This window comes from Zonotrichia albicollis, chromosome Z, assembly GCF_047830755.1.
Source record: "Zonotrichia albicollis isolate bZonAlb1 chromosome Z, bZonAlb1.hap1, whole genome shotgun sequence".
Classification (NCBI taxonomy): domain Eukaryota; kingdom Metazoa; phylum Chordata; class Aves; order Passeriformes; family Passerellidae; genus Zonotrichia; species Zonotrichia albicollis.
In genome coordinates this window covers 65,008,155-65,026,617 of record NC_133860.1, presented here as the reverse complement: position 1 = coordinate 65,026,617, position 18,463 = coordinate 65,008,155, and the positions used below count along the sequence as shown (strand labels likewise).

The 18,463-nt window shown below is 38.7% G+C and overlaps 2 protein-coding genes across 5 annotated transcripts in view; both read right to left on the bottom strand.

Moving 5' to 3' along the window:
- MCCC2 (methylcrotonyl-CoA carboxylase subunit 2) overlaps positions 1-14,120 on the bottom strand; it is a 37,908-nt gene extending 23,788 nt beyond the window's left edge. Inside the window, exons 1-6 of one of the 2 annotated variants that reach the window (XM_026796796.2) lie at positions 13,887-14,120; positions 10,504-10,570; positions 7,214-7,328; positions 6,850-6,951; positions 6,127-6,254; positions 3,732-3,844 (exon numbers count right to left, since the gene is read on the bottom strand). In XM_026796796.2, coding sequence (XP_026652597.1) covers positions 3,732-3,844; positions 6,127-6,254; positions 6,850-6,951; positions 7,214-7,328; positions 10,504-10,570; positions 13,887-14,018 — 657 coding nt within the window. In that variant the 5' untranslated portion in view covers positions 14,019-14,120. The remainder of the gene's footprint in view (positions 1-3,731; positions 3,845-6,126; positions 6,255-6,849; positions 6,952-7,213; positions 7,329-10,503; positions 10,571-13,886) is intronic. The other variant, XM_005492684.4, reaches the window with a different exon arrangement.
- Positions 14,121-14,653: 533 nt separating this feature from the next.
- Positions 14,654-18,463, bottom strand: part of BDP1 (BDP1 general transcription factor IIIB subunit) — a 53,334-nt gene continuing 49,524 nt past the window's right edge. For all 3 annotated transcript variants that reach the window (XM_014271115.3, XM_014271116.3, XM_074532931.1), the window contains exon 42: positions 14,654-18,276. In XM_014271115.3, coding sequence (XP_014126590.2) covers positions 18,148-18,276 — 129 coding nt within the window. In that variant the 3' untranslated portion in view covers positions 14,654-18,147. The remainder of the gene's footprint in view (positions 18,277-18,463) is intronic.

Genomic DNA, 18,463 nt, shown 5'->3' with positions numbered 1-18,463 from the left:
TTCTTAATTTTACCATGCTCACACTGAGAAAATGTGCCTGCATGTAAACTTTAACTCAGTTGTTAATTTTTTCCAACATAAAAACTGGAATATGTATCTACTGGAAAAAATAAAACCTACTTATTAGAACCTGTCAAATTTCCAAATAATGTCCTACCTCCTGATTTAATTTTCTAAATTGCTGCAAAGAAATTATTGATGTGTTCAGTGACAGTCAACAGTCCTGAGTGCACATACACTCTACTATTTCATTTCCAGTGATCCATCCCCCATCGCAGAGAGCTCGGGAAGCAGCTAATGAGGAGCTAATCACAGCTTTCTGATTCACACCCATATAGACAGCAACGTAATTTAAGCTGTGGTGGGTGAATAATAAATTAGTCACAGGTAAAATTGGAGGGGGAAATTAAAAGCATATCAGCAACTAGAAAACAAAAGAGGGGGAAAAAAGCAAGCACTTTGAGGGCCAAACTGAGAAGAACTGATGAACTGATGAACAGAGCTTCAAGCAAGCCACAGCACAGATCATAAGATACCAAACTAATAATATCCAGACTCCCATCTCAGAAGAATTGACCAGAGTGGACATCAGAGACAGCATAATTTCCTAATCCCATCTTCCAAAGAATCATGTTCTCGGAGAGGGAAGATGGTTCTAGCTACCACAATCTGTTAGCACAGGACTAATAATAGATTTACAAACGTTAACAGTGCCTCTTTGAAATAAAACAAAGCAGATACATCTCCCAAACAAAATGCACCCTTATCACATGCTTTTAAATAAAGCGATTGCTTCAGTAAAACATTTTTCTCAGTTTTCCATAAATATTTAAAGACAAATATTCATCAGTGTCATACGTGGAAAATTTAACTTTCATCAGTGTCATAACAAACAGAAAAGTGTTTTAATAAAAGATAAATATTTCTTATATTTAATTCTTATTGTATATGAATACAATTACTCCTAATACAACACCATATGGTAAAGAAAAACAAACTCAACCTTTTAATGCAACTTTACAAGTATGTAAAATACATTTCAAGATATGCTGGAAACAAGAGTACGATTGTAGGGTCAAGCATTTCTCGAAAGGTCCTGTCCAAGATCAGTAATTTCAGCCTTGCCAGCTGGGTATACACATCTATCTTTGACATAACATCTGAAAATCATTACTCAAAGCAGATCACGACTGAACTCTCTAGGAAAAATAAGGTTTTCCAAAATTTCTCCAAGAAAGATAATTCAGCAAAACATCACTCCTTTGGCATTTGCTGTTCCAAAAAAACCACTAGGACCAATCTAGGTCTACCAGGGAGTCTTATATGATTACAAACTGTATTTTTCTCTTAAGTATTTTTGTTCTAACTAAACACTGCTTTTCTCTAGAGACCTACCTAATCACTACAAGTGGTCTACTTCTACTGCAGGAAAGAACTGCAGAAGGTAAAATATGTCATACTTCCTAAAGAGATTTAGTGCATTGTTGGAATCTTCAGCCTTGGATTTTTATAGAGACAATGGACTGTGGGATTCTTTGGAAGAGTAAAAGATGGTTGAAGATTTGAACTCTTACTTGCTTCCAAAATGTGCCAGAAAGCTATCAAGGTAACACAGGCCGTTTCGTCAGAAATCCTGCGGAGCCAGTATCTGTCATGTAAGGAGTCAGACTGAATACAGTATCCTTAACTGGTGCATCTACTTCACCCTCAAAGTACTGGCTTCTACTAACTCCTTCCCGCAAAAAAAAAAAAAAAAAAAAAAAAAAAAAAAACAAAAAAACCCTGCCCAAGGCCTCAGTGGAGTCTCTTTTGTGAGTGGCTGGAATCGTGTCCCCCTGAGCCTCAGGGCAGCAGAATCCAGCAACGATCGTCTCTCAAGGGTTTTATTCCTTATGAAAAAGAACACTGAATAATGGTATTATGGTGGCATTTGTGTCATAGCACTGCCATGGGCTCTGGTTGTGTGACAGACCAGTCTCAGACAACACGGAGTGAAATAACCACTGTGACAGATAACTTGCAAGAACCGGCCCACTGCAGGCACCCATAAATTAAACTGTATCCCAGCCCTTTGCTAGGATAATGACCAGCTTTTTCCGGGTTTCAAAGTGCGGTAGAGAACTTTTTCTTGAAAATAAATACTGTCATCACAAGTTCCACAGTATGTGTGATCTGTTTCTCACTCAGAATAGATTTTGCTCTTCTCACTGTATAGAAAACAGAGGTTCAATAATTTTTAATGTTCTGCATTCCTCAGCTCTTACTGTAATTAGCCATAGATTAATCTGTCAGGATTGTATAGATCACAGGTCTTAAAGAGAACCTGGATTTATGACCATAACTTCTTTTTGCTCTGACCACTTGCAGATGCCCATAAAGAATTCAGGTTTCAAACAATGTCTTTATTTCTTCTATTGATATATTGTTTTGTTGGAAGGTTGTATATACTTTCCCCTGGTAAAGTGAAAGAGTTCTTCAGTTCAAATGAATTTTGCTGTGCCTCAGTGCTAAATGAGGAAGCTGCCTGCTCTCCCTTCTGGTCAAAGAAAAAAAAAAGACTAGTTCTGAGAACTGGTTTTCAGAACTGGTAGTTCTAAGAAGTTCCATACAATTTGCTTTTTTGACTTGTTCTAAGGACTTTTGGTGCATTCTGTCTTCCTCATGCTTAAAAAGATACAGTAAGATTGGGAAAAGAAGATGAACTAGGACCATCAAAGGTGTGGAACACTGCAGGAAGAACAGCTAAGAAAGCTTGAATGTTTTGGTCTGCAAAAGGGAGTATAGGCCAGTATAAGAGAGGGCTACAAAACCATACAAAGAGGTAGGGAGTGACCGAGTAGACAGCAATTCTGTGGGCTGCGAATTACCCAGTTGTTTGCTCTTCTGTAGTGTTCCTTTATTTGCAGTAGGTTATCTTCAAAGATCATGGATTTTTCTACTCTCCCTGGCAGCTTCTAACAGGTCCCTGCTAACAATTCCCTTTGAGTCTTTATTCTGTTACCTGTCTTTCTCAACTCCACTGGGACTGTACATCCTGCCCTTCACTGTCACTGCAGCCACAGCTGCCCATCAGCAATCCTCAAATGTTTTACATTCTTCATGAGTAATAGATTCAGCAAAATATGTAGTTTTCCTTCCCTAGCACACCACCTGCATCAAAAAACCGATCCCTATGTATTACTGAGTGAACCATGACACAAAAGCACTTCTAAATCCAGGAACTGTGACTAACAGTAATTCTGTGCATCATTAACGCATTAAAAAATAACCTTATTATTAGGGCCGCTTCAGCATAAATCACATCAGGGTATAAAATGGATTTATATATATACACATACCCCTGTTAGTGGAAAATATGTCTCATTTATTAGCCATCCTCAAGGGGGTCCTCACCTTTGCAATGCTGATGCAGAACTGTCGCAAGAGATCTTCCAGGGCTTTCTCATATGGCCCCACATACCATTCTCAAGTCCATTTCTCTCCTACTCCCAGACAGGAGCAGGAAGGTCAAATCATTAACACTAAGAAAGTAGACAGTTTCTTCAAAACTATAATGAATTTCTGTGGACAGTTACTGTATTTACAGTGCTTCCAAGCCTCAGACTGGGCCATTGGGTTAGCACAACACAATGCAATCAGAAACAAAACATGGGCACAAGCCTTGGGAAGAGGTAATGGCAGCAGGCATAAAAATTATTTAGTACATTAATTCTTACATAAAAGCAAATTACCTGTGGAATTCCTTGTGAGGACATGACTGCTTGATTATAGAAAATACGGCCAAAATGATCTCGATCTGGAAATACTTCTGCTTGCCGTGGTAAATTTGCTCCTCCTGAATCAACTAGAATGAATCGAATTATATTAGCATGGTTTGAACAGTGTTACATACTTGTTGGTACAGCATCTGCATGTTACCTAAACTATACAGCAGTTACTATCATTGTGTACATATTTCCATGAATGTAGGTATAATAGCACATTCTTTTTGGAAAAATAAAGAAGAAAAACAGTAAACAGCTCTCCCAAAATAACATCCATCCCAATAATTTTCATGGAAAATGAACTCAGACACGCTTAAAGATGCAACCATACCTCCTTAAACAAACTTAAACTCATCTTGCTGCAAACTAAGAACACTATTAATGTACAATTTTAACTCAACTATTCTATTACAATTCTGTCACAAGCTCCAGAAAAAGGCAGAGCTAATCACCACTGAGTTCAAAAGGTGCTGCCTCTGTTCTTTCATAGCTTGATTAAACTTCACAACAAAGACATTAAACTAACTTTAAGATGATTCATTTACTATGTGCCCTTGCCTCAGGATACACCCTCCAGCTCACAGGTCTCCAATAGCAGCTACCTCTCTGCTCAGAATTAATGAAAATACAACCTGTCACGAGAGGTATCCAAAGAAGGACAGAAGACTATGAAGAAATGCACATGGAGATAAAGCATCTCTGAGAATTCTGGCTCCTGGCAACTAATTTTTATGTACAACCACCAGTCTGTATGCATACTCTCATCCTACATGACTGCAGCCTAAACAAAATGTCCACACCAGTGACTGACTCAGTGACAAATGGCAGCAGATGTCCACATGAGAGTTAGCACCTAGGCAGCTGTTATCACTGGTGGAAAAGGCAGTTCAAACAACATGAAAATTACACAGGCAGCAGAGTGCTGACTGACTACAAAGCACTCCCTCTTATCACATTGTTCAAATCAATTGGAATAAGCCCAGGTACAGAAACTGCAAGGCTAAAGTAACTCACCAGCTATGAATGACATTGTTCATTCAAGGATTATACCTCCCAAGACGGAATAAAACCCCTAAACTTTTCTTTCAAAGGCATAGCTGTGTCCCTCAGTTCCTCATTCCAAAAGATCTTAAAAGAGTAGAATCACCCACAATTGCTCACTGATACTCACTAAAAAAGACTTCTCTGAACAGATAGAATTTGCTCGTAACTCAGATGAAAAAAATGGTAAGAGCTGTTTCGCAAACAGCAAAGCTAAGTTTCTTCTGTTTTTTAAAAAACTAAAATCAAATTTAGTCCTCTCCTTCCCTTCAGGACTCTTTCTATAGCAATCCCACAAAATCTACACCCACCTTGTCCCTGTATCCATCTCACCAACAGTTTCAAGTTCCCACTTCTCCTAATCCTTCTATTGGTGTTATTCACATGTTTGACTTATCAGCAGGGCAAGAAACTTCAAACACTTGGGCTGGCCAGAACCTGTATTTATGTTGACTATTTAACTAGTGCAAGCATCCAGACTGGCAAACAGCTGATATTTAAATCGCTAAACTAAGCTGAACAGACAAGGAATAACCTGCCCTATTTTTGAAAATGGAGTAGAAGGTCTTTCTCCTCTGATGCTGACATATACAAAACCCACAGGAATACACACTTTCTTACAACTCTCTATCAAAGCTGACTGAAACTGGCTAATAGGTTCAGAAGTCATTAGACTGGGAATTCAGGCTGAAAGGAAGACATTGACAGAAACCTCTTGTATTTGTATAAAACCATATAAGAAAACACTATCAGTAATACATTACAGATATCTGTCACTCTATTCATCTTTTATAATAAAAGCATATGTAAGCAAACCTTACATGAAGATCTGGCTAAATACTGATCTAATAGGCTTAACTCAAAATGTAAAATAAAATACAATTACATGTCTGCTTCAAAAAAATTAATCCCAAATCCTAAAAATTTATTAATCCAAAATATTTTTGACAATTTTATCACTCTTATTATTTTTATTTCCTTGGGATGTTTTCTCATACAGATACAGTTTAAAAAAAAGTACGTTCTGGTGGAGGATGTAATTTGAATTGACAGGATGAGTCCACAGGAAATGTTGCTTATCCATGACAGAAAGAAGTGATACAGTGCTAACAGTTGCATCTGTATTTTATGAACCCAGCCCTATAGCAGGAGTGTACACACCCCCCTGTTAAGATGTGCCAACCCTCTGTAAAGATAATACAGTATGGATGAAAATACATTTGAATAGGTGTGCTTCAAACACACTGCTGGTTAGTCAGATCTGCAGACACATCAGCTGCCCTTAACACTGGACCTTGGCTATTTCTGCAATGGGACTTACCCAAATAAAGGCAAGGGAGATGATTTTGCATTGCAATTTCTTGAGCACGTAAATGTTTTTTAACAGTGATGGGATAATAGGTACCACCTTTGACTGTTGCATCATTAGCAACAATCAAGCATTCCGTCCTAAAAATAAAAAAAAGTTTATGAGAGAGAAAAGTATTTCTAATGAGTAAATATGTATGTCAGTTAAGAAATGCAACATGACAAGGACTCTTGAAGCCTTGATGCTCTAAGAGAGCTCTTCTCACCAGCCTTCACTCAAGGGCACATTGTAACAACAGCCTCAGCACTATAATGTCCTGTTCCATTATTTTAAGGAGTAAAATAATCCTGCATAGCACCATAATTAACTTCAAGAACAGTCTTGGAGGTACTTTAAGTAAGCAAAACTAATTTTTAGGCTAAAATACCATGCTATTTTTTTAAAGCTTTCAAAATGCACTCATCTCTTTCCTTCACAGGACATCTGAAACTCCATGTATGTTTTGTTTAGTTAATGGGATACACTAACTAAAAATTTCCAACAAACAAAAAACAAAATAAAATACCTCACTTCCTTTTAGCTATGGCCAAACAAATTGAGATACTGATTTTGTTGATTTTTGAGTGTCTGAAACAAAACATTAAAAACACTAACAGCCTAATACTGGAAATTGAATAAAATGATACCTTCTTCCTTTTCATATCATAAGTAATGTAGATGACTGGAATCTCTCACCCAGATACTCGTCCAATGCCTGTGATAATGCCTCCTGCAGGTACCTCTTCATTACCATACAACTGGTAACCAGCAAACTGGGAGAACTCCAAAAATGGAGACCTGAATAATGACAAATGAAATAAAATGGTAAAATACTACTAGTTCAATCTGCCATTGAATCTTACTTTAAAGGTTAAATTTTGAAAAATTTTTTTCAAAGGAGATCAGTATTCCAAAGAACATTTTTGTAAAATTTCAATAATGTTATTTAGTGTTCATCATGTTAGTGTTTATGGAAGCTAAAGAGGAAAGAAGCCTGTTGCAATATTTACCTGCAAGAGACAACCTGAAATGTTTAAGAAAAGAAAAAGGAAGCACCTACCCAGGATCAATAAGCTTGTCAATTCTTTCTCTGGGTAACAGCTTTCCTCTTGATGTATGAAGCTTACGAGCTTTTTCTCCACCTCCTGGGATACAACAGTAAATTGTCACATTTTCTATTGACGCAGATAAGATAAATGGTCAGTTATATTAAAACTTTGAATGGAAATGTTGATGAGTTCCAGTTTTTGAAGTATGAACCTTAATAATAAATAATAGTTTCTACTTCAAACAGATTTAAGGTATTGATAAAAAGGCTTGTTTTTTAGAACCTATTTATTTCCACCTCATTTTTTACAGTTAGTCTTGAGGCAGAGATTTTAATAAACATAGTTGTCTGAAACTTTCCCCCACTGCTTGGCAATAAACACAAGTGCAGAAAACAAAAATATGTAGAAAGCACATCAGTCGAACTACAGGAAATACTAATCCCTAGAACTCATTCATAACAGCTACACTGAATGCATTCTTGAATGACCCAGCACCATCTAGATTAATTTCCTTAGACCATGCCAAAACTGTAGGCAGAATTCAGACATACAGCATTTAATATCAAGTTTATATTTGTTTCATTTCAACTCTTCACTAGAGGTCATCCTAAATCTTTTGCTCTCTAGAGCTTTGTGTCATTCAATACTTCAAGATTTGTTGACACACCTCAGCCTCTTTGTAACAACTTACACAAACATTGTCTCAGTGTAGACAGATCACTGATCTGCCTCATCACTCTAAAATTGTTTCCCTGTCCAAAATGAAGATGTTATGTTTTGCTAACATTTCTCCTGAGACTCCAGGATTTCTCTGTCAGCTACACATAACTGAAACAGAGATTCTAAGCCTCCCTTGAAGTCCTTTTCCCCGCCTCCTTCCTTGATCACCACACACATAATTTCCTACCTGTCAGGCATGCCAGAAAGCCCACAATTTATTTTCAGTTCAGTCAGTTCATTAGATCTATATATCCAGCCTAAGTCTAAATCTTGTAAATTCTTTCTGTACAAGTTTCTTAAAAAACAACCTCTCATATCCACCCACAGAGATACTACTCTCATCCATGTTCTCAACATCTCATTACATCATAACTACACTATCTCAGACCTCTGAAGTCTTTAATTTACACTGTGTGACGCTGCAAAAATAATTTCCATCCTGAGACTTTTGTCATCTTGGCGCATCACACATGCTTGCTTCCAGTAGCGATTCTATTGAACATTCCTCTTCCAACATCAAGACACTCTACCCTGCACTAACCTCCATTCTGTGTCCCTAACAATGAAACACACTTGGCAGCATTTAAGTTGAAACCTCTTCTTAATTTCTTCTTTACAACAATGCCTACGCCACTGTAACTGCTGATGTCCTATGATCAGTCATGGAAATTAAAGATATCTCACCTGCTTCTTGTGCTTCCTGTCAGAAAACCACCTGTGGTAAAGGGGCAGGGACCACTTCCTACTGCACAGCTGGGGATTACGCAGTAGAGTGGGATATAGGTTCAGAAAAACCCTACACACTGAGTAACAGCTAACAAATGAAGCATTCATTGCAAAGACCTCAAACAAGAACTCATCCTCTGACAGCTTTTACAGCGAAATCTAAAGATGCTGCACATATACTTCAGAAGCATTCAACATAGGTACCTAATTTTTCTTATATACTTAAATGATATGTAAAGCAATTTCAATCAATGTCACTCTAACATTCTGGTAGAGGTTGCTCAGATGAAGGAAAGATGAACACTATGGTCTTGTCCTGTCATTGTGTAACAGGCAAACAAGCAGCAAGGAAGAAGGTCATAACCATTAGTTTATGAGGCACATATCATTAGTTCATTAATTGCTGAACAGTCTCTACACCCATAAAAGACAGAGGCAGCCCATGGGTTTCAACATCTCCTCAGGAAACTCTGGATCCCTGTTTCACAGCAAGAAAGAAAAAGCATTGAGCACAAAATCTTAACTGTGCTCCATTCCAAAGCTGCAAAAGAAATTGTGTTATATAAGAAACAGTGTATGAAATGACAAAACCAGTATAATGATAGGGCACAATTAAAGCTACATGCTCAGCCTCTAGCAGCATAATTAGGTATTTACTAAATGTTTTCATTTTATTGTTTCCATTAATTATAGTCAACTGCAATTCATTCAGGCAGCCTTACAAGTCAAAAAGAAGAAACACAGATTTTGATCTTTTAAACTACTACCGACCTGCTTTCTCCTTGCCAGCTCAACTATAGCTAGAAACTTGGAAAAGATCAACCAATAAAAGGAGGACAATAGAGAATTCCCATCCTTTATTGGATGCATGGGGAGTTATAGTGACAGGGGATGAGGAAAGGCAGAGGTACTTAATACCTGCTTTGATTCAGTCTTTAACAGGATATCAGCCCGCTGAGTTGGAAGACAGGGAGCAAAGGGAAGGGAGCAAACTGAAGCTCCTTTAATCCAACTGGCAGTGACCTGCAACACTACTTAAACACCACTTAAACACACACAAGTTTATGGGGGCAAATGTGATTCACCCAAGGGTACTGAGGGAGCTGGTGGAGTCACTGAGTCATTTTCAATTATTTGCCAGCAGGTGTGGCTAAAGAGGAAGGTCCCAGGTGACCAGAAGTTAGTCCAGACACCCACTGCCAGGAAGGGCTGGAGAGACAATCCAGGGAACTGCAGGCCTGTCAGTCTGACACTGGTGCCAGGGGAACAAATGGAACAAATCACATTGAGGGCCATTATGCAGCACATACAGGACACCCAGGGGATCAGGCCCAGCCAGCAGAGGTTTAGGGAAGGCAGGCCCTGCCTGACCAACCTGATCTCCTTCTATAACAGGATGACCCACTTAGTGGATGAGGGAGGCGGTGGATGTTGTCTCTGTGAACTTTGGCAAAGCCTTTGACACCATTTTCCACAGCTTTCTCCTGGAGAAACTGGCTGTTCATGGCTTGGATTGGTGCACTCTTGGCTGGGTAAAAGGCGCTGTCTGGACAGCTGGGCCCTGTCTCTGGCTAGAGTTACATCCAGCTCGTGTAACTAGTGGGGTTCCCCAGGGCTTGGTTTGGGATCCAGTCATGTTTAATAAGTTTAACAACAATGTGGACAGAGGATTGAGTGAATCCTCAGTAATTTCCCAGATGACACCAGGTTGGATGGGAGTGTTGACCTGCTGCAGGGCAGGAAGGCTCTGCAGAGGGATCTGGGCAGGCTGGATCAATAGGCAAGGCCAACTCTTTGAGGTTCAACAAGCCCAAGCACCAGGTTATTATTCTAAAATCTAGACTTTCATACTTACCTAATCTGATTTTTTCTGCTTGTTCTTGTAGCTCAGTTACCAGTGCCTTCATTCGTTCATAGTTCTCCTAAGTGGAGAGCAAAACAGAATTTTAAATTCAACCAAGGGTGACTATATTTAATTTTTTAATAAACAAACATAAGAAGTACAAGACTAATTTCTCTTCCAAATCTAATTTTACCTTAATAAATACTGTCTCTGTATTGTCTTTAAAGTAGTAACATTTCTACCCTAGAACTAGCCTCTCTCAAGCATCCCAAAGCATTTAATCAAAATGTTATACAATAAAATCTTATTGTGTTAGGATAGGAAAAGACAAGTTCTGAAATTAATAAACTAAAATAAACTAGTTACTATAGAGTTGAAGTGCTGTTTCTTAGATTTTGTTTATCTTTGGCATAGGTTTGTTTGCATTTTGAATCTAACTTTGTAAAAACCACAGATTTGAATTAAGTGTCCTTATTACTTGTACCAAAGGATGAATGACCTAGGTCAAATAGATTTTGGTAAACACTTTTTAGATTCTTATTCTCTAGGTTGAAAAAGAAGATAAAACAAAAGTTGGTTTTGCTTTGTTTTGTCTTGGTTTGGTTGTGTTTGGGTTTTTCGTTTTTTTTAAGCTGTTGTTCTTGCTATCATACTTCTAGAAAAACAAAGATTCAAAATCTGAATATGAGTGAATCAGTACTGAGCTCACCATTTTCATTCAAATTATCCAAAACTCCATGTGCACATTACAGCAAGTTGGGATTTTTTTACAGTTTCTTAGGAATTTGAAGGTATTAGTCAAGCTTAATTTGTTGGGTTTTTTTTGCCAACACATTAAGAACTTTACTACCTTTTTGAAAAATACAGCTGCAATAAAAGAACATGCTGCACAAAAAGATCTGATTGCCTTGTCTAATTCTCATTTATATGATGTTTGAGCCTACTTTCACAGAAAAAAAAACCAGCTGGTAAATCCATGTTAACTCTCTATAACTCTCATATATACTCAAACACACAGACCTACAGTTTCCTTTAGGAAGATGCTGCAAATGTTGCAGTAGAATTTGTTCACTTAGGCATTGAAAGGTAAAGAAACAAAGCAGAAATAAAATAAAAACATGAACAGATTCAGCTCACATTTGAAGTGCTTTGACTGTAGAGTGACTTTCAAAACACCATTATTTTTCTGCCTTTGTAATTGCCACAAATAGATAGAACAGACTCTCTTGAAAGGTAAAAATGTATCTTGTAATTCCATACTTTTAGAAGTATGAAGTTGTCACAACACCCAATATTACTTTACATTAGTGTTCAGCTTGTCCACCTGGATCATTTTGCAGCTTTACACACCAAAAATGTTTCCTGTTTCTCCTTGTTCGGTCAGTCTTTTTCCTCTAAACACATTCTCCTTTTGCACACAATACTGTGCTTAGAAACTCACCTTTAACATAGGAAAAAACCAAAAAAGCAGGTAAAATGGCAGAGGATGTTAACAGAGGAACAGTAATCACAGTCATAACCTTTCTCATTAGATTTTGACTCACTGTAGCTAGTTTAGCTACTCTACCTGAAAACTGTGAAAGGACTTGTTAGATAAACTGTAAAAAATACTACGCAAAACCATCTGAGTTGCTTAAACTCATTCAACTTCTATCACAATCTTTCATGCCTTAAACCAGAATAGAACACTGTTATACTTTACCAAAGAGAAATAAGGATGTATTAAAATAATTCTGAATACACACAGAAAAGACTACTCTCAAAAATAAACATGCTAGTTGTACCATGTATTTGTGGGCTTTTCATTATGGTCATTAAATAAAGAAAAAAAAGGTTAGTGAACTGGCATCAAGTTCCTTCTGGAAAGTGGTCCTTGCACCAGCACACTGAGTGAAATTCTGCTGTTAATATGAGGATTTCTACAAATTTCAATGCAAAATTAAGAGGCAAACTCTAAACACGAATCCAACAGTTACTGCACAAGCTACATAAATTATTGCTACACCACCACAGTGCATGTAAGAGCTAGTGCCTGGAATCTTCAAAGAGACTTTGTTTCATTTTCCAGAATTTAGACTCACTCACCTTTAAATTACATTTCTGCCTATCTGGTTCAAAAGGCAGTTTGCATCATCAAGGCCAGCCTGTCTAGCTGAATTCACAGCCAGAAAGGTAAACAGCAGCCAAGGAAGGCAAGACCCTCATCACCTATCATAATGTCTTCTCGTGTTTGTGCTGTTATTCCTTGTATTACTTTTTTTTCAGGTGGTGAAGTGCCTCTTTGTGTTTGTAAAGCAGTGCTTGCACTTTAACGTGTTCCGTAAATTATTTCTACCAAATACTAACACTATTAGCTATTTTACCAAGCCTTGCTTTTCTTTTGAGGTTGAAAGGAACCCAGACATAAGGGCAAATCTGGGGGCAGCTCAGATAAGTGAACACCTTTATTAAAATACTATCATTTTTTGGTACACAAAATATGAGTACGTGCACATATACAGACACACTTCACATACACAAGCTTTGTATGTATATACATATATATAAAAATATATATATATGTGTATATACATATACAAATTCTGACATTACAGAGAAGCTTCAGCCACCTAATTTCTGTCCCAAATTTAGTTTCTGCAAAACAAAGCACAGAACCAATGGACCTATCTCATTAAGAGTACATGCCGTTGCTTCACAGTTTTATATTTTACATGAACAAATACGAAAACAAACACATGCCCTCCTATCAGCCTCGATTCATACCTAAAGCCATGCTTTTCTCAGACTAACTGTAAACACGATTTTTGAATATGATGGTGATAATAATGCCCCATTAAAAAGAAATGTATTTATACCAGACGGAAGCACTGCTCTCTTCGTAAAGACAACTGGAATTACACCTAGCTCTCCTCCTCAAAAGATGATGTTTTTGGGTGCAAGTCCATGGCTCTGTACAGCTATTTCAGCTGTTTTCAACTCGGGAATCAATTTGTAAACACAAAAACATGCAACTTTGAAATCATCAGACTCCATCTTCCACGGTCTACAAACCCTGCCTCCACCTCACTAGCACAGTATCGATCAGCCTGAAACGCAGCAAGAGCTGGCATCCCGATTTAAAAGGGCAAAAATATTCATGAGCCAGACGACTGCACTAACCCGCCTTTTTTTCACACGGTATGCGTGAGCTCGGCCCGCTGAAACTGACAGGCCTCGGCGCTTGGGGCGCGGCGCTGCCCCCGCCGCTCCGCAGGGCGGCACCGGGGCCGGGGCCGGGGCCGGGACCGTGCGCGGACACGTGCTCGCCACGTCCCTCACGCCGACTCCTCCATGGCATTGCTGCGGCCCGCCCCGCCCCGCGGCCCGGCCGGGCCCTGTAACCCCCGCCGCCCTACCTGGTAGAGCGCGGAGCTTGCGTCAGGGCGCGACCCCACGGCCGCCACCGCGTCGCCGCGGTACCCGCGGGCAAGCAGCGGGCGCAGCAGCCCAAGGCAGCGGCCCGGGAGCCGCGGGGCACCCAGCAGCATGGCCGGGCTGGGCCGGGCCGGGCCGAGCAAGCCGGGCCGAGCAAGCCGAGCCGAAGCAGACGTCCCAGGCCGCCGCCGCCGCCGCCGCCACTCCCCCCGGCGCAGCCAATGGGCACAGCGGGGCCGGCCCGGCCGCGGAGTCCCAGCCCAGGCCCCTGGACAAACTAATGCTGTAGAACACCCTTTGGAAGAGTTGTGTTGGGACGCGCACACGTGAAAACTGTGTTTTCACGCACAGCCTAGGAAAGCCTTTGCCCTTCTTAGAAACTTGTCGTACAGTAATAGGGACAATATTTTCAAAATCCAAACCATCTTTGTCCGAGTTTCTCCCTTCTGTGAAAACTTTGCTATTCTTCAGTATTCCAGTTTTACTTTAAGTCAAGGCCCTTATCTTTAGAGAAAGGTAACAGCAGGGAGTCTGATACCAAGTAAATTAAGCTCTACTCTTAAAACAAAACCAGGGAACAACGACGATCCTCCTCCTGAACCATGCTCAGCCTGTTACCAGCAGGTCTGTGAGCACCCCAATGGTGCAGCCCAAACTTCAGCTTTTCCTTTAGTTCACACTTATTAGCTTTGTGGACTTCTAAGTATTTAAAAACTGCATTTGAAACTTAGATAAACAGCAACACAGGTAAAAGAAAATAATTTATTCACATAATTTACATAAAGAATAGGACTACTTCCTTTGACACAGAAAGCTTGTATGTGATGATACAAGGCGCTAGACAACTCTAAGCAAAACAGTTTTATGCCACATCTTTGTAAAAATGCTACACATACATATTGAGATTTCAATGGTATCTTCTTACATCCTTCATCATTATAAAACTTCCATACACAAACCACAAAATTCTCTTATTTCTATTCAAATTAAATTTGTTCTTAAAAAAAAAATTCTCTATCAAAGTGCATGTTATTTGCTGCAAGAAAAAAGAAAGCATAGCCCCAATTAACAATGCAGATAAGGCACCATAAATCTTAGTAATGAAGTAGTTGATTTTTTTCCCCTTATAACATGAATGCAAGCTAAAATGTATGCAACTGAATATAGAATGATTATCCCCTCAGAACTCACTCAAAAGGTACTCACAGCAATTATTTCATAGCCACTCCCCAAGAATCTATTTTTAGGCTCTATGAGTGCAATTGATATAAACATGCCAGACATATCAGGAAGTAAACACTTGCATACTTAATATCTACAAGATATACAATACATGGAGTTACATGTATACATGAATCTCTTTCATAATGTTTACAGTAGAACAAAACTTAGATAAACATTTCAAGTTAAACAGATTAGGCAAAGCACAAGATACCATCTGAACAGAAACTGTGGTTGTATTTTTGAGGGTTTTTTGGGGGGTGAAGTGGGTTGATCAGATGCTTTCAAGGAAGTTACTCTACACTGAGACCACTAGTCCCTTTTCCATCACCTCAAGGAATACTGCTGCTAGTGACATTTCACTGGCAGAGCTAATATACCAATTTGCAGTAACATTAGCTTTCTTCTGTATTTCTCCTCTTTGACAATAGTTTAAAGGTTCCTTCAGAAGCTTTGCCAACAACTTCTGAAAAGAAAAACATTCTCAAACTTCATCGACTATTTCAAAATTAACTACATATTTGTATTATTTACTTTCCAGTAAAGGATTACCCAGTCCAAACCTGATGATAGGTTTCTTGAGAGCATTAACAATACCACTTAAACATCAGTTTAACCTTCATAATAAATTGCTCTGAAAAAGTACCTGCAAGTATTAATTAATGGGAAAAATTTTAAGACTACTCAAGATACTACTGCAAGCAGGAGTTTCAGACTAAATATTGACTCTTTCAGCAACCAGAGTGCATAAACCTAATTACCTCACCCAGACAAATTTCTTGATGAGGTAAATAAAAACTTGAACTAAAATCTAAAGCTAAATCAGAATTTTATGACAAGTTACAGTACAATCAGACATGCACATAAGAAAACCCTTTTAATTCAAGTGCTTCAAAGCAGCAAATCCTCAAAAGTGACATTATATAATCATGGTTTAATCCGACCTCTTTGTGCTACTTTGCACAACGGAAACTGAGGAAGTCAGTAAATATACAAACAACTACACATAAAAATAGGGAGAAGAAATTGTATCTATAGCTTTGTTTTCCAATTTAGAAGAAAATTAGCATTTATACTAGGAAACATCAATCTCCTCCTCCAAGTGATAAAAAAGGGTGCAAACATTAACCTTTTGTTATCATCTTTTAGTAAACTGCGTTTTAAAGTTTTCAACAAATTTTTAAGGAACCAATCCTACTGGGCTTTTCATGCTACAATCTTTTAAACTATGTGGTTAAAAAACTCATACAAAAATATGTAATTTGGAGATTCAAAAACACCTGAAGTGCTTGACATATGCATGTATGTATTTACTACATCACTTCCAGTATTTGCCTTCTGATCTTCAGATATTACATTATACCCAAAAGGTTAATTCCTCATTCTAACGTAACATACTTCACAAAAAGAAGTAAAGAACTTGAATAGTCAGTACTAAGAAGCTTTAGCATTAAAATGAAAAAGGATACTTGTTGCAAGATTAAACATTATTTCATTGCACTTTTCTGTAGGATAGTCATGCACTCACTATCAGTGTCTAAACAAGTGAAACCATAAGCTGGCAGTCATTAAGTGGCCTGGTGCTATGACATCATTGTAGTGGTTTAGACTATGTCAGCATTTTGAAAGTTCTTGGGTTGCTTCAGAAAGAATCCACTTCATCTTCACAGCACGAATTAACATGTCCTAGGGTGACTTCATGATGCTTTTATCCCAAATCATCTGTTCTGTTTATGCTGGATATTAAGTTTTGCACCTTTAAGACTGGTTCCGAGAGCAAAGGGGAAGCTTGTTATCAGAAGCTGCACTTGCTCCTCTGCATTCTCTCTCACAGACTGTGTTGTCTCCAGAACAGACAGATGGCAGGTGAGAGCTTTCCTTCTTTTTAGTTAGGTTTTAGCTAGCTGAGGCAGAGAAGTTCCCTGGACTGTGGCTTTTCTTTTTTTTGGGAACTGATCAGCCTTCTTCTGAACTGAAAACCCAGAAAAACATGGGCACCTCACACCTGTGGCCGACTGAAACCCAGGACACAGCATTTTCCAGCACAGGAGGAACTGGTAATAGACTGAGTGAGCTGAGCTGGAGCTACACTCCAAGTAATGGACTTTATTAATCTGCCATCTCTTCAGAACAGCAACAGGTGTTATTGTTTAGTATTGTTCATTTTTTTATGCTTGTGAATACTTTGCTTGTTAAATAAACAGGGCTTTTTCCACTTTTCTCCAAGAAAATCTTTCCAAACCAGTGGGGGAAGGGGCCGCTTGAATCTGCTTTCTAGAGGGACCCCTTTGAAAATTTCCTCTCAAATTTGCCCTAAACCAGGACAAATACATTTTTTTTAGTGCCCAACATGTGGCTTGAGAAAGGGAAAAATCCTGTACTGATTGCATTTTGGTTCTACTTACTCTGCATTGAGATAAAGCAGTCAGTAGCCATGTTGATTGAATTCATGCCTCTCTGGATGGGGGCCTTCACCTGTCTCTGGTCCCTAGGCTGTTTTGAGGGTTTAATACCTTTCTGGTCCCTAGGCATACTTTCTTATCTGGAGACAGATCCAGTATTGTGCCTAACATGTAGCTTCTACAGTGGAGGGGCACAGATTTTGAGTTGCTATTGTGCTGGGTTCAGTGATAATAGTTTATAGGGAGTTTACATAGGTAGAGGAGCTTGTTCAAGGCGTTTGGTTTATGGTTCCTTTGTCCAACCCCGCATCCCAGTTCCAGTCGCATGTTTTGGGGTTTATTAGTAATCGCACCCAGTTTGTTAAAGGAGCAGCAGGAGATGAGGCTTTTCAGCCTTTGCTTTCCATCTTCTCCTTTGAATCTGTTACATCACTTTCGGAGAATGTTCAGTTTCCCCTGAATGTTAAAGAGATCACTTTCCTGATATATTATCTGCTACTGTTATTACTGGCTGACATTAAGTGTGGCATAATGAATATCAGAATGAATTGTAACTTTTAAAATACTCTTTTCTTGCTGCAGTATATTCTGTGATCCTAGATTTTTATGAAACCCTTTGCTATTCTGAATCATCCACTTCCATAAAGATGTCACTGAAAAAGTACTCAGAGATTTTGGTTGGTTCTCCTTCCTTCTCTTGATCTTTAGCACAGAGAGGGGACTTCTCAGGTGAGTTGTTACTTGGAACCTGATAAAACAAGAAAAGGTTGCTCTTAAGAGTCTTCATCAGTGTGTATGTGTAAATATATTTACATATATATGCACATGATCTATTTGTAAGGGTATTTTATTTATGTAGGAAGTTTTGACCAAAGGGGAAAAAAAAAAATCAGAGTTTACTGAAAATGAGAAATAAATAGATATCCATGCAGACA